General features: G+C 40.9%; 2 protein-coding genes across 5 annotated transcripts in view; one reads left to right on the forward strand and one right to left on the reverse strand.

Moving 5' to 3' along the window:
* Positions 1-10,744, reverse strand: part of Mlh1 (mutL homolog 1) — a 51,693-nt gene extending 40,949 nt beyond the window's left edge. The window contains exons 1-4 of one of the 4 annotated variants that reach the window (XM_042666518.1): positions 10,576-10,744; positions 8,062-8,152; positions 3,981-4,079; positions 1,279-1,352 (exon numbers count right to left, since the gene is read on the reverse strand). In XM_042666518.1, the coding sequence (XP_042522452.1) occupies positions 1,279-1,352; positions 3,981-4,079; positions 8,062-8,152; positions 10,576-10,691 (380 nt within the window). In that variant the 5' untranslated portion in view covers positions 10,692-10,744. Of the gene's footprint in view, positions 1-1,278; positions 1,353-3,980; positions 4,080-8,061; positions 8,153-10,575 lie in introns of those variants that run through there. The other 3 variants (XM_042666520.1, XM_042666519.1, XM_042666521.1) reach the window with 3 other exon arrangements.
* A 328-nt stretch (positions 10,745-11,072) lies between these two features.
* Positions 11,073-18,314, forward strand: Epm2aip1 (EPM2A interacting protein 1). Its single transcript, XM_042666396.1, has one exon. It carries the CDS (start codon positions 11,171-11,173, stop codon positions 12,995-12,997), a length of 1,827 nt encoding a protein of 608 aa, XP_042522330.1. The 5' UTR covers positions 11,073-11,170; the 3' UTR covers positions 12,998-18,314.
* Positions 18,315-24,772: the final 6,458 nt, after the last annotated feature.

Consider the following 24,772-nt stretch of genomic DNA (forward strand, 5'->3'; position numbering starts at 1 on the left):
GCCAGGGCCAGGACAGGATGTGGATGCCTGTGCCCATGGTGGAGCTGTCTCAAGCCACCTATTCTAATTCTTACATTTGCACCAGCCCCTTCTCTCCAGTTTGGGAAGGACCATTTTATGGTAAGAAACCACACACTAGAGCTGCAGTCTTGAGAAGTAAGGAACCAATCACCTTTCCCTTATAGTATTCTCCCCCTGCAAGACTGGTCAAGGAAAAGCACTAGAGCTCCCCACTTGGCAGAGAAGAAAGGAGGAAAAAAACGATAAAAGAATTATTTTCTTCTTTTAATTACTGTGCAAGCTTTGTGCTTCTAGATAGTGGAAAATGGATTGAGGAGGGTGGGCCTCAGTACAGAAATACATTATTAGTTACTCAATTTCAATAAAATCATTTGCAAAAAAAAAAAAAAAAAAGCCAGGTGCCAGTGGGTCACACCTGTAATACTAACTACTCAGGGGGCTGAGTCTAAAGCCAGCCAGGGGAGAAAAGTCTGCAAAAATCTTATCTCCAATAAACTCAGAAAAGGCTGGAAGTGGTGCTGTGGCTCAAGAGGTAGAGTGCTAGCCTTGAGCGCAAAGAGGCCCAGGAACAGTACCTAGACCATTAGTTCAAGCCCCAGAACTGGCAAAAATAAAATTTAATTTAAATAAATCCTTTGTATGCTTGTGTGTATGCTTTTTTTTTCCTTTTTGTTCTTGTTTTGTTTTGGCCTGAATTAGGTATTACCTGACTTCAACTAGTGAACAGCCAATGCTTATAAAAACAAAGGTATGATTTTGACTTTAAATCTTATTTTTGCTCCACTCCAAAGCTATTCATCAGTCTCTAGAAAAAGTGCCAGCACAGCTGCCAGCGAGCAGCCATTTACTGAAAAGCAAGCAGCCCAGATATGCAGAAGCTGGGGTAGGAATTGGAGGGGACTGGTAGCTTAGGGGACAGTTGATGGTGAGTCTTCAGTGAATTACTCACAGTTCTATAATCAGCCCAAAGGGATAACCTACTGAAGGGCAAAGGGGTAGAAGTAACACCAGTTGTTACCATTTACTCAGACTACCTACATATAATAAGCACCTGGCTAGATTCTAGGCATGTTGCATCTTATCATTTCAGAAGCCATGAAGTAAAAGTACAACCTAATAGTCATCCCTGTGGATTATCAATTTATCTATAGGAAGGAAAGAAAACTCCATCAAAATCTCAACCAAAAACAGATTACACCAATATTTAGGTAGGATTACATTGAGAACAAGCATAGGTACCTTTCAGAAGTACTATACCTGTATGCACACTTCCCATCAGCTGTTTTGGTTGTAATTGTAACATGTGCTACATGGCTTATGCTGGCCAATGCCTGGGATAAAAAAGGAAATGGGATGAAAGAAAATTATGGGTTGGGTCCCCCACTGTTGTCATCTCATCAATGGGTTATCCAAACTACCTCTCTCTCTATGTTAACCTGTGTCAACAACGAGCACTTAGATGATTTTTTTTTTAAAAAAGGATATAAAATGAAATCTGTAGCATCAACACGAATAAAATCAAAATATACATAAAAATATCAAAGGGGGGCTGGGAAGGTGGCTCAGTGGTAGAGCGCTTGCCTTGCATGCCTGTGGCACTGGGTTCGATTCCTCAGCACCACATAAGCAGAAAAAAAAAAAAGCCGGAAGTGGCGTGTGGCTCAAGTGGTAGAGTGCTAGCCTTGAGCTGAAGAGCTGAGGGACAGCACCCAGGCCCAGAGTTCAGGCCCCACGATCGGACCCAAAATAAATAAATGAATAAATAAATAAAAATATCAAAGGAAGCACACCAAACAGTGTATTAACAGCAACTCTAATTCATGTGGTAGAAAGGAAGATACTGTGTTAGGGAGCTTTCCTTTACTATAACAAATACCTAAAATGATAAACTTACTACAACAAAAAGTTTATTTTGGCTTCTCTCTAAAAAAAAAAAACTAGATAGGGCAAGTGAGACACCTTTATTTCAAATCTCAGTAAAATATTTCCAAACCAGTGACCATATTTTCAGTTTACCTCTGAAACTGGTTTTCTTTGGGATCTGTTATGTCTTTCATCTCACACAAAGGATACTACACATAGTATGCAAAGATGCAACTTTACAGCTGAGCTAGGATGCCATCTGTGTGATGGCATGCAAACACCAAGGCAGGTTCACTGTATAAAAAAGGAACATTGCTGTTTGGGAGGCAGAATTGCCTGAACCTAGGAATTTGAAATCAGCCTGCACTATATAATAAGATCCTGTCTCAAACAAAAAAAGGAATGACTTGGGTTTAGAGATTACTTGCTCATAGCTCAATTTCCTCCAGTTATATAATTTTCATCATTGAAATATAAATAATCTGGGTGCTGGTGGCTCATGCCTGTAATCCTAGCTACTCAAGAGGTTGAGATTGGAGGATTGTGGTTAGAAGCCAGCCTAGGCAGCCTAGGTAGTTTATCTCCAATAAACTACTCAGAAAAAGCTGGAAATGGCGCCAGGGCTCAAGTGGTAGAGTGCTAGCTTTGAGTTAAAGAAGCTCGGGCCCTGAGTTCAAGCTCCAAGACTGCCTTCCCCCCCTCCCCCCCACCAAATATACATGCCTTAGCAACTCATATGAGGAAGAACATAAAGTATGCAGAGGACAATACTACACCATGGCAGGAGGAGAGAATATCATATCACATGACACAGCAGATGGTCCTACTGCTTCAGGGATGATTTCACTGGTAGAATAAGTATAAAGGAACACAGACTTTTGAGTAAAAGTGCCTGGGTTCATTTCCTTCTGCCCATTATCACATTTCTCCCTCTCCCTCCCTCCCTCCCTCCCTCCCTCCCTCTCTCTCTCTCTCTCTCTCTCTTTCTCTCAGTTGTGGGGCTTGAACTCTGGGCCTGGGTGCTGTCTTTTAGCTCTTCAGCTCAAGGCGAGTGCTCTACTTCTGATTTTGTGGTGGTTAATTGGAAATAAAAGTCTCATGGACTTTCCTGCCCAGGCTGGTAGTGAGTTGCAATCCTCAGCTCTCAGCCTCCTGAGTAGCTAGGATTACAGGCATGTGCCACTTGTGCCCAGCTATTGCCCGCCCCGCCCACCCCCCCGCTATTACCAAAAGAAATAACTAATATATAGTGCTGAGAACTCTAGCTAGCACAAAGAAATCTCTTAATAAATCTTCCTTGTCAAGCTGGGTGATATTCTCTTTATCTATAGCTCCTATTCCCTTCCCTTGCAGCTTACAGGTTCAAAGCCTTGTCAGGTAGTTTTTGCTTTTGTTTTTTAAACCAGGGCTTGACTTGGCTGCCTTGACCTCTCTGGGCTTTTTTCTCTCAGCTGGTGCTCTACCACTTCAGTTGGCATTTTGCTGGTTATTTTGCTAATGGAGCATCACCAACTTTTCTGCCTGGACTGGCTTTGAACCTTGATCCTCTGAGATCCTCAGCCCTCTGAGATAGCTAGTATTATAGCCACCTGGCTTGTCATATAGTTTTTTAATCTCTGTATCATTTACTATGCTTTCCTGTCCTTTGTATTTTCTATAATTAAGACTTAATCTAATCATATTTGATTTTTCTCTTCTTTTTTTTTTTTTTTTTGTCAGTTGTGGGGCTTGAACTCTGGGCCTGGGCGCTGTCCCTCAGCTCTTCAGCTCAAGGCTAGCACACTACCACTTGAGCCACAGCACCATTTCCCATATTTGACTTTTTATAAGAAAGCTTCATAGTTGATTTTCAGTACTTCTATCAAGAGACACATAATACCTAAGATCTCACAAAATAGTTTATGATAACGCATAAAGAATTTATGAACAATTTTCAGTTTATAAACTAGAAAGCTAAATTTAATGAAGTTCATTCAAATCTGGATATATTTAGCAAGTAAAGAATGGCTAATCTCATTTACCTCTGTTGAGAAATACATGCTAACAGATGATAGTGTAATCGCAATGTTTATACATTCCTTTAAGCTTTAGCTTACCTCACCCCGGAAACCATAGGTAGAAATACTAGCTAAATCCTCAAAAGACTGTAGTTTACTTGTTGTGAATCTCTCACACACAATATCCAGATCTTCTTTCTATAGGGTACAAAAAAAGAGTAATAACTATGTTATTCATTTCGCCAAATCTTTCTGAATTTCCATTTCACTGATTTAATCTAACATGAAATTCTCCTTCGGAGAAGGATTTACAAATTAGTAGTAATTTCTCACTTGGTATCCAGAATTACTACACTGTCACACTGTCCTTGTTTTCTTCCTTTACCAAAAAAAAAAAAAAATTGGCTTATATTAGTTATGAGGGGAAAGTGTTTCATTGTTACATCTCTACATATTTATACTATATTCTAATCAATTTTACTCCCTCTACCACATTCTCTTGTCCACACTCCACCATAAAAAATAGTATCTTCAACAAGTTTCCTTGTTTTGTTTTCATAGTTGCAAATAATCTATTTCAACAATATTCAACCTCCTTTTCCCTTTTATTAGCAACACCCTTCCTGCTATTCTCTACCTACCTACAAAGTCTATTTTCCCTGCTTCTCCTTTGGTCATAAGCTTTGATTGTTTTTCTATGCTGCTTTCATATAGACTTACCATGTGTTACAAAGTTATTCACTCTCTTTTTCCATTCTCTCCTCTTCTTTCCTTTCTTTTACTGGGGCGTGAACTGAGGGCCGGCCCCCTATTCTCACTCAATTTTTTCACTCATAGCTGGCACTCTACCCCTTGGGCCACACCTCCAGTTCCATGTCTTCCCTTTCCTTTCCAGTGCCATTTGCTGTTTCTACCTCATATCTCCACTCCTGACGCTGGAGTAACTCAGGACTTCATCCTTACACCTTTTCTCTGTCCACATTCTCTTCAACATCTCATTTAGCCATATGCAAGGCCTGGCTTATGGCCTTTTCTAAAATTAGAAAACCTGGGCTGGGGGCTAACGGTGAGGCTCAGTAATATCACATCAGCCTAGCAAGTGGGAGGCCCTGATATCAACTGCTAGTACTGCCAAAACAAAAAACCTGGGCTGTGGCATGACTCAAGTAGTAGAACACCTGCCTAGCAAGCACAAGGCCATGAGTTTAAACCCCAGCATCTCCAAAACAAACAAAACAAAAAAATGCAAAGCCAGTCCAGGCAGACAAATCTTAGTTCCTGAAGTAGAGCTGGAAGATCAAGTGGGAGAGGGCCAGCCTGGAGTGAAAAAGCTTGGGGGGGGGGGGGGGGAGGGAGAGGCGGGGTATTAAAAAAAAAAAAAGCTGAGGGGAAGCATGATGCCTGAGTTCAAAGCTCAATACCAGCACGCACACGCGCATGCGCGCACACACACAATCTCCAGGTAACTTTTTAAAGTTTAGTAAAATTTATGAAACAAAACTTGCATCGTAACCCACATTGAATTTTTGTACTCATTACACAATAACTCTAGACACTGAATTTTTGAACTTATTATACAATAACTCTAGATTCTCCCTCTTTCCCCCCACTCCATGACAGTCTACTTTTTGTCTCTGAATTTTGGCTATTTTAGGAGCTTCGTATAGTATTTGTACTTTTGTGACTGATTTATTTCACTTAGTATGTCTTCAAAGTTAAACCATGTTGAAGCAAGTATCAAAATTTCATTCTTGGGCTGGGAAGATGGCTCAGTGGTAGAGTGCTTGCCTTATGTGCACTGGGTTCAATTCCTCAGCACCACATAAGCAGAAAAAGCTAGAAGTGGTAAAGCACCAGCCTTGAGCTGAAGAGCTCAGGGACAGCAACCAGGCCCAGAGTTCAGGCCCCATGACTGACAAAAAAAAAAAAAGAAGAGGAAAAATTTCATTCTTACTTAAGGCTCAATATTGTTCTGTGTGTGTGTGTGTGTGTGTATTACATTTTGTTTATTCATCCGCTGATTGACCATGGTTGGTTTTACCTTTAGACTACTATACGTAATACTGTTATGAATATGAAGCACAAATGTCCACTTAAGTCTTTTCTTCCATTTTTTGGCACTGATAGAAATGGAATTGTTGGACTATATAATAATTCTAAATTTTGAGGCATCACCATACTATTTGCTATAATAGTTAACTCTATTTTACATTGCCATCAGTTCTTTACTTTCTCAACACCACCTGTTATTTTATTTTATTGATAACAGCTATCTTTTTTTCTGGAAGAATCATAAAAGATTTTATTGGGCTGGGAAGGTGGCTCAGTGGTAGAGCGTTTGCCTTGCATGCATGAGGCCCTAGGTTCGATTCCTCAGCACCACATAAGCAAAAAGAAAAAAGCCTGAAGTGGCGCTGTGGCACAAGTGGTAGAGCGCTAGTCTTGAGCTGAAGAGCTGAGGGACAGCACCCAGGCCCAGAGTTCAGGCCCCACGACCGGACCCCCCCAAAAAAAAAAAAAAAAAAGAAAAGAAAGAAGAAGAAAAAAAGAAGAAAAAGAAAAAGAAAAAAAGAAGAGAAAAAAAGAAAAAAAAGAGAAAAAAAGATTTTATTAAATGCATGGTTTCCAATAAATGAGATTTTAACAAAAATTTGAAGATTATATAGCACTATATCATGTCGAGATGTTTTTCTCTTAGTAGTTTTTGATAACAGCTATCTTAATGGATGTGAAGTAGTATCTTATTGTGGCTTATATTTGCATTTCCCATGATTTTTTATAGTATTAAAATGTGGCAAGTCTGAGATTTTTGCCTTTAAGTCTCTCCACTGCACTCCAGACTCAAGCACATCTTAAAAGGCATCTTAGATTTACATACCCATACATACCCACAAATAAACTTCTCACTCTTCCACTAAACTGATTTCTTCCATAGTATTTCCCATCTTGGCAAATGGCAATTCTTTTCATAATTTACATAGGGGAAAAGTTTGAAATCATTGATTTCTCCTTTTACACCCTATACCAGCAAATTCTGAAAAGTACTTGCTGCCTTCAGATTTAACTCAGAGTCTCAGTGCTTATTGCATCTATACTGCAATCAAACTAGTCCTAGGCATCATCATCATCTACTCTGACCTTTGGGAGTCTATTTTTCACATAGAAGACAAAAGGTCACTTTATAAAACTCACCCAATATGTACTATTTTGCTTAAAACACTCTAGTTGACCAAGGGCCAGTGGCTTGGGAGATTGAGCTTGGAAGGACTGTGGTTTGAGGCCAGCCTGGGTAGAAAAGACCCTCTTCTCAATTGAGTGTTGAGTACAATGCCATGCACCTGTTATCTAATGACAGGAAGTCTAAAATAGGCAAATCACCTTCTGGGCACACACCTGGCCAGAAGAGAGAACCTACACTTAGGCCAGAAGCAAGAATTTATCTAAAAAATAACCAGTCAAAAAAAGCTAGCAGTGTGGCTCAGCAGTAGAGTACCTCCCTAGCCAGCACAAGGCCCAAACTTCAACATCCTAGAGATGGGAGGGGAAAAAAAGCCCTCTAGCAGTATCCTCAAGTGGTATCTCAGTGCAATCACAGTTAAAGCTAAAGATTTTACTAATTCCAAAGATTATCCATGAGGTCTAATATGTTCTCTCTGAGACTTTATCTTGTTACTCTTTTTTTGCTCTTCTCGCTGGCCTCCTTGCTGATCTTTAAACATCTTAGATATGATTCTATTTCATGGCTTTTGCCTTTATTGTTCTCCCTGCCTGGGACACTCTTCCTTTAATAGTCTCATGACTGGTTCCTTATCTGCATCAGTACTCCCCTTACATAACATATCCATATTAAAGCATTCCAAGCATTGAGACTGCATCCCATCCCACTCCCCATGCTAATTGACATGCTATTTATGTTCTGCCTGTTTATTGTTTTTATCCCATTATTAAAATGGAAGCACCATCCATTTTATTTACTACTATCCCATAAAATGTCCAGCATAGAATATGTACACAATATATAATGACTGTTGGTGTTGAATTTTTCAGTCAGCAATTCCCATATACAAAAATCTACAGTTATCAGAATAGTAAAAGGTCTGCCTTTTCCTACAGAACACACAAACATCGTACTTTCTTCCTGAAGCACACAAATATCCTGTTCCTCTGAAGTTTTACTTACCCTAATCCCAGTGCCATTGTCTTGGATCTGAATCAACTTCAGGCCTCCTTCTTTAACAACCACTTGAATATTTGTGGATTTTGCATCTAAACTAGCAAACAGAGAAAATATTTTATCAGTCTATACCTATTCTAGTATACAGTTAATTAATAAAGAGCTAAGGAATAATAACAAACTACACATGGATGAGTTTATGATTAATTTGTGCTCCTTTTTCTTATAGGCTCAATGTCATAATTGTATGAATTTAAATATTATATGAAAGGGGCAGAACAATGATCATTTCCAGCAGGACACTCAGCATTATTTCTGTTCTACTAGGCTGGGCATTGATAGCTCATGCCTCTACTCCTCGCTATTCAGAAGGCTGAGAATAGAGGATGGAGGTTTGAAGGCAGCCCAGGCAGTAGTCTGTGAGACCAAAAAAAGACAGAATTTGGAGTTCAAGTGTTAGAGCACTAGCCTTGAGCACCAAAGTTCAGGGACTATGCCCAGGCCTTGAGTTCAAGCCCCAGAACTGCACCCCCCAAAAAAACTAAAGTTAGAGTAGGATCTAAGCCAGAGGCTGGTGGCTTGCACCTGTAATCCTAGGAACTCAAGAGACTGAGATCTGAGGATTTTGGTTTGAGGCCAGCCTCTTATCTCTAATTTGGTAGCAAAAAGCTAGAAGTGGTCAGGTGCAGGTGGCTCATGCCTGTAATTCTAGCTAACTACTCAGGAGGTTGAGAACTAAGGATTGGGGCTCAAAGCCAGCCTGGGCAGGAAAGTCTTTGAGACTTATCTCCAAGAAACTACTCAGGAGAATCTGGAAGTGGAACTGTGGCTCAAGTGGTAGAGCACTAGCCTTGAGCACAAGAGGCTCAGGGACAGAGCCCAGGCCCTGAGTTCAAGCCCCAGGACCAGGGGGGAAAAAAAAAGTTACAAGTGGCTCAAGTGCAGCTCAAGTGGTAGGGCACCAGTCTTGAGCAAAAAAAGCCAAGCAAGAGCATGAAAACCTGAGTTCAAGGCCATGTACTGGCACCCCCCCCCCCCCAAAAAAAAAGGAAGTAGGAAGTAGGTTCCTTCCTTTTAGCACACCTCTTTATTACCGTTTTTCAAACTAATTTTACTGTTATTTCAACTTTATTCAGTCTCTGGTTTCTACATGACTCTGATAAATGTACTTTTAAAAAATCACTATTACCTTTTCTTTAAATGATGAAGGAAAAAAAAAAAAACATCAGTGCAAAAAGTTTGTTAGGAGACCAATAAATCTTTTGTGATTTCCTGGAATACTATAAGCATAGTGCATATTCTGGAGAGAACAAATTCAGCCTGGGCCTGCATGAACAAGAAGTTATGGACATTCCTCACAGACAAGGGGCTGGGAAGGTGGCTTAGTGGCTGGAATCGTACTGTGATCCTTAGATCTCAGCCTCCTGAGTAACTAGGATTACAGGCATGAGCCACCGGCGCCCAGTCTAACTAGCTCTTTAGATTCATGTTCTGTTTATCCATATGTGAGTGTTAGAGTTATTGTCAAGTTAATTCCAAATACTGTATACACAGAAGCCAGCCTATGACAGTTACGTCAAATGGAGAAAAATGTCCCTCAGGTTCCCTGCTTGTTCTTTTGTCTACGCTTTATATCATTTTCTGTCCATCTGTGGTCTGACACTCGGTTCTTTCAATCCTATTACTCTGAATGGTCTGTTTTCCCAACAAACCTCTCAACCTGAAACTCTTCTATTGGAAGGTTTTTCTTTTCTTCTAACAATGTACCGACTACCTTAACATAAACCAATTTTAATCCAAAAAACGGACATACTTTTTAGGCATCTGGGTATTTTTCCCCCCTGAGGTTTGCAATCCACACCCTTTTTTTTTTTCTTTTCACCGTCACCCTTTTTTTTTTCTTTTCACGTTTCTGCGTTCCTCCACGTGACAGTCCTAAGCTTCAGAATCACGCAGGCCCCATGACGTCAGGGGCGTTTCAGTGCCCCAAAGTAAGGTGCTTGAAAACACTTAGTCACTAAATTGGCCTTAATGGGCATCAGAAATTAAATCCCCAATACCATTCACCTGTCTTAAAACTCAAACGATTTATTTGAATATAAAGGAACTGTGCCTTTATGCGTGGATTATTTCTGGAGCGAATAAGCGAGAACCTGATTAGCATGGTATTCGCTGAAAAAGATGGTTCCCCACACACACCAACGTTTATACGTGCTTCATCTCACATCTTCTGCACAGTTTTTAAGTTAAGAAGCTTCCTTCGCTAAGGGCACCATTCAAGCAATACCAAGTCCACCCTTTTACGTGCACTCGGAACTCGGAATAATCTAGAAAGTGCGCGGAAAATCGGCACAGGGCAGGGAAAGGGTGCGGGGAGGAGGACGCCCGGAGTCCCTGCGGCCTCCGCCCCTGCGAGCATGCGCCGTACCCGCCGGCAAGAGGGCGTGGTCGCGCCACGCCGAGCAGCGGCCCGTTAAGTCGTAGCCTTTAAAGCGATCCTCAGCTCTACTCTCTCCGTACCAGTTTTCAATCATCTCCTTTATGGCATTAGCCGGCCGCTGGATAACTTCCCCCGCCGCGATGCGGTTTACCACAGTCTCGTCCAAACGCCGGATAATTCCCGTAACAAGCGCCATTTTGGCGCGGGAGGCGCTGAAGTCACGGCTGCCTTTTCGCCAGGAAGGCCGTCAGCCAATCACTTCAGTCCTTCGTGCTCACGTTCTTCCTTCAGTCCTGGTTTACGCTATCCTGCGCCACCCTCCAGTGGCAGCTATTGATTGGATGACTGGAATATCACTCAAGTTTCTGGGCTTTTACGACAACCGACTTCCTGGGGTTCCTTGTCCCGCCTTAAAGGGGCTGCAGTCCACTAAGCTATAAGACTGTGCGCTTGCGCGGTACAGTTCCCCGATCGCTCTTTCTATTGGCTTACGCCTACGAGTTTCAGTGAATACGAAATCTCCAGCCAATAGGAAGGGAGTTGCTGTGGCAGGGGCTGGTGTTCGGAGCTCGGGTGATCTGGCGCAGAGCAGAGGAGGTGCTTGGCGCTGGTCCGGCTCCTCCCTTCGTCTTGCGGCCTGCTCGAGGTCGGTCTGCTGTTGTGGCCTCCCGCAGAATGTGGATGACGCCCAAAAGGGTTAGAATGGAAGTCGACGAAGCTCTCGTTTTCCGGCCCGAGTGGACCCAGCGTTACTTGGTGGTGGAACCCCCGGAGGGAGACGGAGCCCTGTGCCTGGTATGTCACCGCCTTGTCGCTTCCACCCGAGAACGCGACGTCAGGCGCCACTACGAGGCCGAGCACGAATTCTACGAGCGGTTTGTGGGGGAGGAGGAGCGTGCGGCCCTAGTGGAGCGTCTGCGTCAGGGTGATTTGTCGGTGGCAGCTGCGTTTACTGCCGAGGAGAGAGCTATACGTGCAGGCCTCGGGCTCTGCCGCCTGCTAGCCTTGAGGGGTCGCGGCTGGACGGAGGGAGACTTTGTATACCAGTGCATGGAGGTGTTGCTGAGAGAGATGCTGCCGGATCACATAGGCGTTCTGGAAGGCATTGATTTGTCTCCGGAGATTACCAGGCAGAGGATTCTGAGCATTGACAGCAACCTACGCAGTCAGCTTTATAGCCGAGCCAGAAACTTCAAAGCCTATTCTCTTGCACTGGACGATCAGGCTTTTGTGGCCTATGAGAATTACCTCCTGGTCTTTATTCGTGGTGTGGACCACGACTTGGAGGTGCAAGAAGATCTTCTGACCATGATCAATCTGACTCATCACTTCAGTGTTGGGGCGCTCATGGCGGCAATTCTAGAGGCCCTGCAGACAGCAGGGCTCAGCTTGCAGCGAATGGTTGGACTGACCACCACCCATACCTTAAGAATGATTGGTGAGAACTCAGGACTGGTCTCATACATGAGAGAAAAGGCTGTAAGCCCCAACTGTTGGAATGTTATCCACTATTCAGGATTTCTTCACTTGGAACTGTTGAGTTCTTACGATGTAGATGTTAATCAGATCATAAATACCATATCTGAGTGGATAGTGATGATCAAGACCAGAGGAGTGAGGCGACCCGAGTTTCAGCCTTTACTAACTGAGTCTGAATCTGAGCATGGCGAAAGGGTTAATGGACGATGTCTGAACAATTGGCTCAGAAGAGGGAAAACTTTAAAACTAGTATTTGCACTGAGAAGAGAAATAGAAGCATTCTTGGTTTCAGTCGGAGCCACAACAGTCCATTTCTCAGACAAGCAGTGGCTTTGTGACTTTGGCTTCTTGGTGGATATTATGGACTACCTTCGAGAACTGAGTGAAGAATTGCAACTTACTAAAGTCTTTGCTGCTGCTGCCTTTGACCGCATTTGTGCATTTGAGGGTAAACTGAATTTATTGCACCGGCACATGGAGGAAGATAATCTAACAGACTTTCCTGCCTTCAGCAAAGTTGTTGATGAGCTTAGACATCAGTTCAAGGAAGATCACAGAATATTTGATCCCGACCGGTATCAAATGGTGATTTGCCGTCTACAAAAAGATTTTGAGAGACATTTTAAGGACCTCAGATTCATTAAAAAGGACTTAGAACTGTTTTCAAATCCATTTAACTTCAAGCCTGAATATGCACCCATTTCAGTAAGAGTGGAGTTAACCAAGCTTCAGGCAAACACTGATCTTTGGAATGAATACAGAGTCAAAGACTTGGGGCAGTTCTATGCTGGACTGTCTGCTGAATCTTACCCAATTATCAAAGGCGTTGCCTATAAGGTGGCATCCTTGTTTGATAGTAGCCAAATATGTGAAAAGGCTTTCTCATATTTGACGAGAAACCAACACACACTGAGCCAGCCATTGACAGATGAGCATCTCCAAGCCCTGTTTCGAGTCGCCACAACTGAAATGGATCCCGGCTGGGATGACCTTGTGAGAGAAAGAAGTGAAGCAAGTCCATAAACCTTTGTAGTACAACAGTGAAACAAGAATTCAATTTTAAAAGCAAAAATTTGATTTTTTTTCAAGATACTAATTTGGACTGTTGGAAAACACTGAGTTTACTACAAGATGTCCAAATAGATCACAATTCAAGTCCTTCTGAAAGTTGCCTTTTTCCATCTTATCTGGCAGCGTGGGACTGAAACATGAGAATTCCACCTTTTTTAAAAACTTAGTTTAATGGCAAAGTCCTTGTTTTTATGGTATAATTGATTTTCAGTAAGTTTAGTATTGATACTGTGAGTTAGAAGCGTAGTTTTAAGGTGTTCAGAAGATACATGCCAAAAATTTTAGCTCTTAACAAAGTGTTAAAAATTCTGATATAGTCTGAAACGATCAACTCCATAAGTGTGTGTTTGAACCAATTTGCAGATATTCATGTAGCAAGTTCGTGTGTTTTCTGAAAAGGAACAACTTAGATACAGTGGAGGTATTTTAACAAAATGTTTTGAGACTATTTTTTTAAAACATATATATCTGAGTCTGAGGTAAATATTGACCAGTTTTCTCCCTCTTAGCTTCTCCTATCCCAGTGATATTACTAATGGAGGAGGTAATCAAAACTTAGCCAGGGGAGCAAGAATTATTTTTAAATTGCTGATTTAGGAGGCTTCCTACAATTTGGAGATAAGAATAACCAACTATTGGGGCTTTCCCCTGGATTTTTCACAACTGGAGGCTGTTTTATCAGCCAATATATTATCAAAGAACTATGGTAAGTATAGAATCTTGATTGGCAGTTAGTAATTCTTTTTTTTCATTCTAGACAGAAGATTGGCCTAATCAAAGGGTGAGGAAAAGATTGTTGTACTTGAGGAGTTGTGAGATACTTTTCTATTTGTTTTATCTGCATGAGTGTTAATACTTTATTTAAAAAATGTGTTTAATGGAGACCATTTATTTTAAAATGATACAATGTCAGATTTTGTTAGCTGCTGGAAATGGATTTATTCTAGAATTTAGAACTTTGCTACACATTCAGTAATTAAGACAGTGCATCAAGTATGAATATTCACATCCCAAGATGCAGCCTTATTCACAGATTTCAGTAATTCTTTATTTCTAGCAAGATATCTACAACAGTACTTCTCAGATTTATTCTGTGAAAAGGCAATCTTACAGTAAAGCCCAATATCTAAAACTGATGTAAAAACAGACCCAATTTGTAACTCAAAGATCCTCATGCACAATTTGAAACTCTTGTGCTACTAAATCCTCTTGAGTAGTACAGCTTATTCTGTTTTCACATATCAAGCAAATTCAAGGAACCAGGATTCAAACAGGAATTTAGAAGGAACTGGCATGTCTTAAGTAGACTAAGTAAATGCTGTCTGTAAGAACCTAAGCCAAAGTTGGATCAGTGGTTCTCAACCAGAAGCAGTACCCTTCCAGAGGATTCTGGAAAATGTATAGGGTCACCTTTTTGGTTGTCATATTTACTAGAGGGTTCTGCTGGCACTTAAGATCCTTTCCTACTGCAGTGCACAGGATATCCTGGTACTATGAAGAATTATCCCTCCCAAAGTGCCAGTAGACTCCCTCCATTGTACATTATCTTATTTCAAGGGACAGGGCAAATTACCGGTAGAAGCTGATGGTATATTTGGTAGGCATTCCCCATTTGGCTGATGGAGTGCATTAAAGATATTTATAAGTTCCAGTAGCTCACAAAAGCATTAATAAGTCAGTAATTGATACTGAATCAGATTAAAAGGTTCTGTCCTGTTCAACATAATTAAGGCAGAAAAAGAAGTGGTTTTGACCAGCTATCATGGTTAGCAAAGAGTAAACTTAAATGTCTGCACAGTGAAAACTGAACAGAAAAGTCTACCGGTAATTTTCCAATAGCTTTGTGTATTGTCTTTTGCAGCAAATGCTTTATTACTTGAGAGAAAAATTGGAAGAACTGAAAGCTGCTTCTGCTTTCTAATCTTAGTTCCCCAAATATTGAAATTGTGTATATTTTGTGAAGTTGTAGTATGTTTTGCTTAAGGTGATAATAAAATTAGTTCGCATTATATAGTCACTGAGTGGGGTGGGGGAAGATATAAACCAAGGATTTTAAAAACTGACCCTCAGTAATCGAGAATTTGCTATAACTAGTCTTGTTTGTAAAAAAAAAAAAAATGTGTTTTACTGTTTCCTGTATTAAGTAATTCTGTAGCTGCATGGCAGTCTCTTTTTCTTTTTCTTTTTTATAAATATATAGTTGTTACTGGTCCTGTGGTATTGGTGAATACAGTTAAGTGCCACTTTTTAAAATCTGTGTCCTTACCAGTTACTTTCCTGTATCTCCCATTCTCATCAGTTTTCTTGAAAAATGGCTTTCTCACTCTTCCATAGTGCCATTACACTGTTCTACCAAGCTCATACAATTTTGTCAATATTCTTATGCTTCTTCAAATACTTAATTACTTTAGCTTTGAGGATATTCTTGCTGCAGTTGGACTTTCTCAGTCTTATTTTCTGGAACCTCTTCTTTTATGTATATCTTAGAAGAGTTGTTTTAACTTTTGTCTTTTTTTTTCTGGGTGCCTGATTAATCTTCCTTGCTTTGTCTCCCATTGCCTTTCTAGCTGATCTCTTCTCCTTCCACGGCTTGAGTTACTGTCTGTATGAAGATGCTCCCAAATTCATATCTCCTTTTGAGATTTTTGCTAAATCCTATGTCTAATTGCTAACCTAAATCCACTTTGTTGTCTTATACTCACCATAACACATCAATATCTTGTCCCCAAAACTACTCTCCCTCTAATTTTCCTTTTCTTCAGTAAAATGGCATCACTGCCAGCCATCTAGTTGCCCTGACCCAAGCTAAAAATTTGAGTCACTCTGGTCATACTACTGTGCTGCTTTCACCATTATCTTAGAATACAATACAAATTGCTGTTCATCTTTCAGATCTCAGTTTACATTCTATTTGATCACAGAAGCTTCTAGGTTACATGTCCTGACCATACACTCCCTAAGTCCCCTGTGCTTCCCCAGCCATACTTTTAACACTTGTTACTGCTAATTGATTACTGTTAGGTGTAAGCTTTATAAGAGCAGGGGACCAATGTAAGCCTTGCTCACTATTATATATCTAGTGCTTAGCACAATGCCTGGCATTCCAGTAAATGTTGGGCAGATAAATATTTGTGTAGTGTTTTCTAATCTTTGAATCTCTTTTCACAGACTCATTTGACCTTCACAGTCATTCTGCCTATTGGCTGATAGATGTTAGCTACATATTTGCAATTAAAAATGAAGCTTCTTTGTGACTAGGGACCTCATTGTTGTATTTCCAGAATTTTGTGCAGTACTTAGCATGTGGTTTAAATATGTGAACGTTGTTAAGAAACAAACTGAGATTGCAATTTTCCCTAGTAACCATAATGAGTAGTCAGCATTCAAACCAGGTGTACTCACATAAATCTACACTGTAATATTAAGTATATCCATGACATAAAGTCTTAATTTTTTTCCAAAGGCACCTACATATAGAGGTGAAACACTGGACAACTACTTAGATTGAACTAAGAAAATACTTGAGTATTAGAAAAAGACAGTACCTCATAAGAGCTAACATCCGTTTTTCCTTTTGTAGGCATCAACCCTAGGAGAAAATGCCTTGCTATTTACTTTCTACTTTCCTTTACAGATGATTTTTGGCTCTTCTGGAATTTAAAAGTAAGTAAATTTAACAAAATATTAGAAGAACAACAGCCCTTCTGGTCAGTTCTCTTATTTTCCTACCTGCAGAATGCCCTCATCACCTCACACAGGAGACAACCCCAAAATAGTATCTATTTAACATGCATTTTTAGATTTGCTTATTTCTTTGCTTTTTTTGTTCCCATGTCTCTCTGAACTTAATATCTGGGTCAGTGGAACCTTTCAGTCTTAAGTAGGAGAACCAGACTCTGTTTCTTTCCTGAAGCCTTTTTCCCACATTACGGGATTTAACTGGTGTCACAGCCTTAACTCAGAGATCTTGACAGAGGTATCTTAGTCATCCATTGATTTTATTCTTGTTGCAAAGCTAGGTTTTAGTGAACCTTGGAGTTAAAGGATTTCTCATTTTTGTCTTGTAAGTGAAAAGTTGCCTCCTTTTGAGTCAGTACTTGACTTTATAAATTCTCTATTCTTTTTTGTTTCTATTTGTAAACTGACCCATTCCTATCTGGGTTCATCTCTTCATATTATCTAATGCAGCCAACAGCAAAATTGATTTTCTTTAATAAAGGGTAGATTACCTGCTTTCATCATCTCAAATAACAGTTTAACCTCTCCTTAATGAATTGCCCTATGTAAGTTATTTCTTTATCCTCCAGTGGCATTTTCATGAATGCCTGTCAGCTGATCACTGAGACAGTAGATTCTGTTATTTTACTTCTTTTATGGATGGAAAACTAATTTATCATGTTGTGATGGGATAACTACAAATTTTTAGTGTGCAAACACTTTGCAGCTTGACTACAGATTTTGTTCTAGGAAGGGGTTGCCTGACAACTCCATCCTGCTTCACATTTCTCCAAATCAAGTTCACTGGAATATAGTATTGTGTATTTATGAACTGTTTTTGGCTGCTTTTGCCCCATAGTGGCAAAGTTGATTAGTTTTGACAGTGTTTTGTCCCACCTAAAATTTACTTTGTGACCCTTCTGCAGAAAAAAGACTTCACTAATCTAAATTGTCCTTCTGGGGCTCAGACTGACAAGCAGATACCATCAAAGTATGCTGCTTACCTTGAGAAATAAAAAAATTAGGGAAATAACTTCTAGACCCTTAAAGCACATGGCCACACCCAAAGTTCAAGGGCAGAAAAACCCAGACAATACTGATTGACATGATTTTATCGCCCTATTTATATAATTTCCTTATATTTAATTTTGGTTTGTTTTTCCATTGAGATTAAAGTTTAGAGACATTGCATGTGTACTCTGGATTTTTATGTACACCCATGAATGCATCAACCAGACCAAGGTAGAAGATAATTCTGTTGCCCCAGTAGGTGCCCTTATGCCTCTCATACAAAGATAACTATTCTGACTTCTATCACCATAAGTTTTGCCTGTTTTAAAACTGTAAGTAAAATAATTACATGCACTCTTTTGTGTCTTGTTCAACATATGTCTACAAGAGTAATCCATGTTGTAGCAGCAGTTCATTTTTTGACTCTGTGTCATATTCCATTGTATGACTGTACCACAGTTTATCCATTCTAATGTTGATGGAAATTTGGATTGTTTCCAGTTTGTGGTCATTATGAATAAAGTTACTATAAAAAGTTTTGTGTCTGTCTTTTAGTAAACACATGTACCTCCCTTCTGTTAAACTGTGTAGTAGGTATCCTGTTTCCATGTTTATTCCTATTGCTTATTCACAGAACAACCAGAGGGATCCTTATTTTAAAATATGTTAGATAATACAGCTTCTCTTTTTAAAACTAATGACTTTGTTCATGACCTTCAAGAGCCTGTATAATCTGCACCCGCACATACTCTGTTTCTCCCTACCTCATCATGTGTTTTTTTTTGTTGTTTTTTTTTTTTGGGTCCGGTCGTGGGGCCTGAATTCTGGGCCTGGGCGCAGTCCCTCAGCTCTTCAGCTCAAGGCTAGTGCTCTACCCTTTGAGCCACAGCGCCACTTCCGGCTTTTTTCTTTTTACTTATGTGGTGCTGAGGAATCGAACCCAGGGCCTCAGGCATGCAAGGCAAGTGCTCTACCACTGAGCCACCTTCCCAGCCCCTCGTCATATGTTCTTTATCTCTTTCCCTCTCCCTTCTAAGTTCTGTGATGATTGTAAATTTGAAAAATCACATAGATAAGTTTTTTTTTTTTGGGGGGGGGGATGAGCAGGAGAGCTGGGGATAAATCTAAACACTCAGGCATGCAAAATACATGCTATACCACTGAACACCTCTAGACCTAGTGATTTTATCCTTTAAGGGGCAACTAGTCCAGGTGCAAATGGTTCCTTTTTTTATAATCCTAGCTACTTGGGAGGTTGAGACTGGGAGGATTGCAGTGTGAGGGCAGTCTGGGCATAACATGCAAAAGTTTCTCAACCAATAGCTGAGTTACAGTAGCTTCAACCTGTCATGTCAGTCATGTAGAAGGCTTAGATTTGGCGGATCACAGTTCCAAGCCAACCAGTCCACAAGATTCTATAAGGAAGAAAGTGGGCATAGTGATGCATACTTGTCCTCACAACTGCCATTTTTAGCAAAAGAAAAATAGCCTGATTCTAGTCCAGAAGCATGTCTAAGTCAGGAAATGAGACTATCTCAAACATGGCACGGTAGATCAACTTCCTAGAAAGGCCCTCAGGACTGTCCCAAAAGAGGAAGGGGACTTTTATTGAAAGAAAGTGTCTTAGTTCAGATCTAATAGTTTCTATTGACTGTGTGGCTTAGAAATGTATTTCTCACATTTCTATAGACTAGAAGTTCAAGATCAAAGGCCTTTAGGGTCTTCTGGTTTAAGGTGGCCATCTTATATCTTCACATGGTAAACAGCAGGAGGAGAAAAAATAGCTCTTTAAAAAAAAATAAGGCCATCATTAAAAAATTTCTACCTCTAGAGCCAAACTGCTCTGTGTGTGTGTGTGTGTGTGTGTGTGTGTGTGTGTGTTTGCATGATAAGGCCATCATTAAAAAATTTCTACCTCTAGAGCCAAACTGCTGTGTGTGTGTGTGTGTGTGTGTGTGTGTGTGTGTGTGTGTGTGTGTGTGTGTGTGTGTGTGTGTGTGTGTGTGTGTGTGTGTGTGTGTGTTTGCGTGTTTACTCATCCTGGAGCTTGAACTCAGGGCTTGGGCACTGCTCCTGAGTTATTTTGCTCACAGCTAGCACTCTACCATTTGAACTACAGCTCCACTTGGCTTTGTGTGTGTGTGTGGTTAATTGGAGATAAGAGTCTTCACCTTTCCTACCTGAACTGGCTTCAAACTGTGATCCTCAGATCTCAAGGTTTCTGAAGAGCTAGGGTTACAAGTGTGAGCCACTGGCACCTGACTAAGACCCTACTTCTTAATAACACATTGAAGATAAGGATTTCAACATGTTGGTGAGGGACATATACTGTCCATAGCAACAAGGATATTTCAGAGCCATTGCCTGCTTCCTTCCTTCTCTGTATCTGTTTTTCTCCAACCATTCTGCCTTTGTATTCCTCTCTGGCTTCTACCACCAATCCACTCCAGTGCCACTGACTCATTCCCATGTGTCAGTCTTATGAGGGAATTCAGCAATCAACAATCATTTACTGAAGATCTGCTAGAGCTAGGCACTCAATCTTGTCTGTGACCTCTGCATATCTGCATGTTTCCTCTGAACACTAGTTTCAGCTGCCCATTTTTCTTCATAGGGGAATACAGTTGTAACTAGAAGGATATTTTTCTCTAAAGGGATTCATAATACATAGCTATAGGCCTCCAGACCTTTTTTTTTTTTTTGAGGGAGGTTGTTAGAGAGGGAAGACTATTAGGTTTTGGATTGGTCAGGTATACCATGAGTTTATTGACTTCTCTTAGAGTTCTCATGAACTCTCAAAGTTGAAATTTATGGAACTGTTAAAAAGTCCATAGATAAGTAGTGGAGGTGTGCTCAAATGTTAGAGCACCAGCCTTGAGTGAAAAAGCTAAGGAAGAACACAGGCTGTCAGTTAAAGTCCCAGTACCAGCACAAGGAAAAAGAAAATTGATTTATTCTAACTCCTTTATTGTGTGTATCTGTGTGTGTGTGTGTGTGTGTGTGTGTGTGTGTGTGTGTGTGTGTGGTGTGCATGTGGGTGCCCATCTTGGGGCCTGAACTTGGGTTAAGCGCTATCCTTTAACTTTTTTTTTTTTGTTATTGTTCAAGACTAGCATTCTACTTCTTGATTGACAGCTCTACTTCCAGCTTTTTGGTGGTTGGTTAGAGATAAGGGTCACTAGGATTTGACTGCCTGGGCTGGCGTCCAACTGTCATCCTCAGATCTCAGCCTCCCAAGTAGCTAGGATTACAGGTATGAGCCAAGGGCACCTGCCTGGCCTAACTTTTTTTTTTTTTTTTTTGTGCCAATCCTGGAGCTTGAACCTCAGGGCCTGGGCACTGTCCCTGAGCTGCTTTTTGCTCAAGGCCAGGAATCTACCACTTGAGCCACAGCATCATTTCCAGCTTTTACTGTTTATGTAGTGCTGAGGAATCGAACCCAGGGCTTCATGCATGTTAGGCAAGCACTCTACCAGTAAGCCATATCCTAGCCCCCTAACTCCTTTATAATGTAAAGAAATCAGGTCTACCTGGTTCCATAGGAAAACAATACTTGTCAAAACTCACCAAACTAAGCAGGTGCTGGTGGCTCATGCCTATAGTCAGGAGACTGATATTGGATGATTACTGTTTGAAGCTAGCCTATGCAGAAAAGACTGTAAGATTCTTATCTCCAGTTAACGACCAGAAAACTGGAAGTGAAAATGTTGCATAAAGTGGTAGAGTGCTAGCCTTGAGCAAAAGAACTCAAGGATACCATCCAGGCCGTGAGTTTAAGCCCCATGAAAAACAACAAATACAAAAAACCCAACAACTCAAACTATATGCAACATTTGTGAATTTTACTAGTTTGTGAATTAGTATTATGTCTCAATGTAATTAGTAATTTTTTTAAAGTGCATGGGATATAACTCAGTGATACACCACTTGCCTAACGTGTAAGACATGCCTATTTCATTCCAAGAGCATCAAAACAAAAAAAATTCTCACTACCCTGCTTCCTCCCTCTAGAATCAATGAAGCAAGTATGAAAAAAATAGCGTAATTTTTGTCTGTGCTTCCTGAGACTGAGTCTTGTTATGTGGTTCAGGGTAACCTCAAACTCCTGATCTACCTGCTTCTTCCTCCAGGGTGCTGGAATTAGACATGCACCTCCATACATGCTTAGTGTTATAATGTTTATAAAATAACTATTAAAACTGCTCTTGCTATGCTTACAAAACAGAGCAATTTTTGCTCATGAGAAATGGAAAAAAAAAAAAAAAACACCAAAAGCCCCATAGCTGGGCACTGGTGGCTCACACCTGTCATCCTAGCTACTCAGGAGGTTGAGATCTGAGGATTGCAGTTTGAAGCCAGCTCAGGCAGGAAAGTCCATGAGACTCTTATCTCTAATTAACCATCAGAAAACCAGAAGTGGCACTATGGCTCAAGTGGTAGAGTGCTAGCCTTGAACACAAAGAGGTTCAGGGACAGTGCCCAGTCTCTGAGTTCAATCCTAACAACAGATAAAACAACAAAACAAAACCAACAAGCAAGGATACGTGTAGATCCGTGAAGCTAAAGTCAATGAAAGAGACAAAAAGCCATTTTGGAAGTAAATTAATCCTAACCATTGTGAAGCCCTTTACCTAAAGAACATCTCAACAACTAGGTCAGCTGCAATTCTTCTCAGCAAGATGAGAGAAAAGGGGAAATGGAGAAACAAGTGTTCACACTCAGTCTGCCCCCATAGAGAGTGACCCTCATCCGTAGAAATGTGGGTAGAGACAGGAGCTCCTCCCTAAAAAGGGGGCAATGCTTCCTACACTTATCCACTGGACATTAAGCAATCTAAGTATGTCAGATGAAAATGATCATACCCAAGAGGAATGTGCCTTACATGTTAACGTGGATGTTATTTGAAAGAAAAAAAAAAGCACTTTTACATAATCCAAGATGGAGATGAGGTGGAACAGAAGAGTAGAAACAGTGACCAAATATACTAAGTGGCTCAGGATTGAGGGCATGCCCACAATGTAGAAGTTTTCAGTGTTAAAACAGGACAGTCCCAGCTGGTCACCTCATATGACAGATTTCAGTGCAAATAAAGGAAGACTTAAGAGTCAGAGCTATCCAAAAGCAATTTCCCTACCATTGCAGATAATAAAAAAGAGATGGCCCTTGCCTAGAAGCTGCTTATAAAGGGGCATCTATATTAAAAGGTGAAAGATTTATATGATTTAATGAGAAACCAGAAAAAATGAGGAAGGGGGATAATGTTGTAAGGTAAATTATCAGAGAAGCCACACTTTGGAAGATGGAATCCTGGAGTCTTTTTTGGGGGGTCCGGTCGTGGGCCCTAAACTCTGGGCCTGGGCGCTATCCCTCAGCTCTTCAGCTCAAGGGTAGCGCTCTACCACTTCCGGCTTTTTTTCTTTTTGCTTATGTAGTGCTGAGGAATCGAACCCAGGGCCCCATGCATGCAAGGCAAGCACTCTACCACTGAGCCACCTTCCCAGCCCCTTGGAGTCTTTTTTTGTTTTGTAAGCTGAATATTTTTTTATTGTCAAGGTGATATACAGAGGGGTTTCAGTTATGTAAGTAATGAGTACATTTCTTGTATCTTGGAGTCTTTATTACATAGTAGGCTGCAGGCAGCCCATTGTAGCAAAGGCCTACAGCCCCCAAATACAGATAACACAGCTAGGAAGCAGGCCAGAGAGGAAAGAAAGAACAAAAACAATACCAACAAACCAGTGCTGATGGCACACTGAATTGGGATGCCATGATGACCGGAGATGAGCCAGGAGGCAGGACACAGGACAAGATCACAGAGACACACATGGGCATGGCATTCTGGTGCCTATGCTCCTCCAGGCCTAAAGAGGGTCTAAGCACAGGACAGGTTCACCCGGCATTTCTAGTCCCAGGCACTGGACTGACAAGTTCAGCAAACTATCAGCCATGTGCCTGCTCCTGTCTCCAGGGGTCCAGGTATGCCCATCACTTGAGGGGGGCGGTCACCCTCTCCCACCATCAAGACAAGGTAACATCTGCATTTCTCTGAAGCAGAGCCCTCCTAGCTCACCCCCATTGAGCCAGGCACTTCAAAGGATGGCTTGTCTCACCTCTAGGTCTTGGAGCTGGGTAGATAGCCCCCCATCTTCTGCCTAGGCACCAGGATGGCTGCAAGGAATTTAGGCTCAGCCACCTTACTTGAGTAACACTGCTCAAAAAAGAAATGTACTCACTCATTACTAAAGTAACTGCAAAGTCTCTGTGCATTACCTTTATAATAAAATTCAAATTTAAAAAAGGACATCGATAAGCACATGTGAAAATGAGAAGATAAAATTCATAAGCCACCAAGGAAATGAGTCTTCCAAACATGCTTGTGTTTCCAGTATTTGTAGCTATTGTCCCCATAGTTGACTGGCCACACCTTAAAGCTACTTCAGAAAGCAGTGTTGATACTCTTCCTTGGGACTATATTAGGGTCTCCGTTAAAGAGATATAACCAGTATCAGCTCACAGAAGTTGCCCAAGATGGAGAGCCATATGGTGCCCTGGCTGTTCCTAAAAAAAGAAAATGAGGGGGTAAGCTCCTTATGACTAATGTAAGCTAATTTTAAAAAGCCAACACTGAGCTTTGTAATAAGCTTAATGTAAGCTAATTTTAAAATAGGGGGTTAAATATAAGGATATACATCTATATGAAAATGTCAAAATGAAACTTAGTGTGTGCAATTAATATATACTAATAAAAATAGGAGCTTGACCAATGTATTTTTGTAAACCAAGGAGTACAGATCACTGTGAACTGGCATAATCCACCATCCCCCAGTCAGTGTCACAGGTTGACTCTATTTTGTGTCTGGACAGCATCACTCAGGCAAGAGATAATTCAGGAAGGAATCATAGCTCATGAGGAAGGTTGCTTGATGAACAGCAAACCTCTGTTTCTGTGCTATCAGTGAAGAGCTGGCTTCCTTGGCAACAGGAGCTTGCTTAATGAGT

Source organism: Dipodomys spectabilis, unplaced genomic scaffold (assembly GCF_019054845.1).
Source record: "Dipodomys spectabilis isolate Male_0828 unplaced genomic scaffold, ASM1905484v1 ptg000365l, whole genome shotgun sequence".
Lineage (NCBI taxonomy): Eukaryota > Metazoa > Chordata > Mammalia > Rodentia > Heteromyidae > Dipodomys > Dipodomys spectabilis.

Bases quoted from the DNA above. Each gene is read 5' to 3' on its own strand.
- Epm2aip1 (XM_042666396.1), top strand. From the start codon at position 11,171: ATGTGGATGACGCCCAAAAGGGTTAGAATGGAAGTCGACGAAGCTCTC.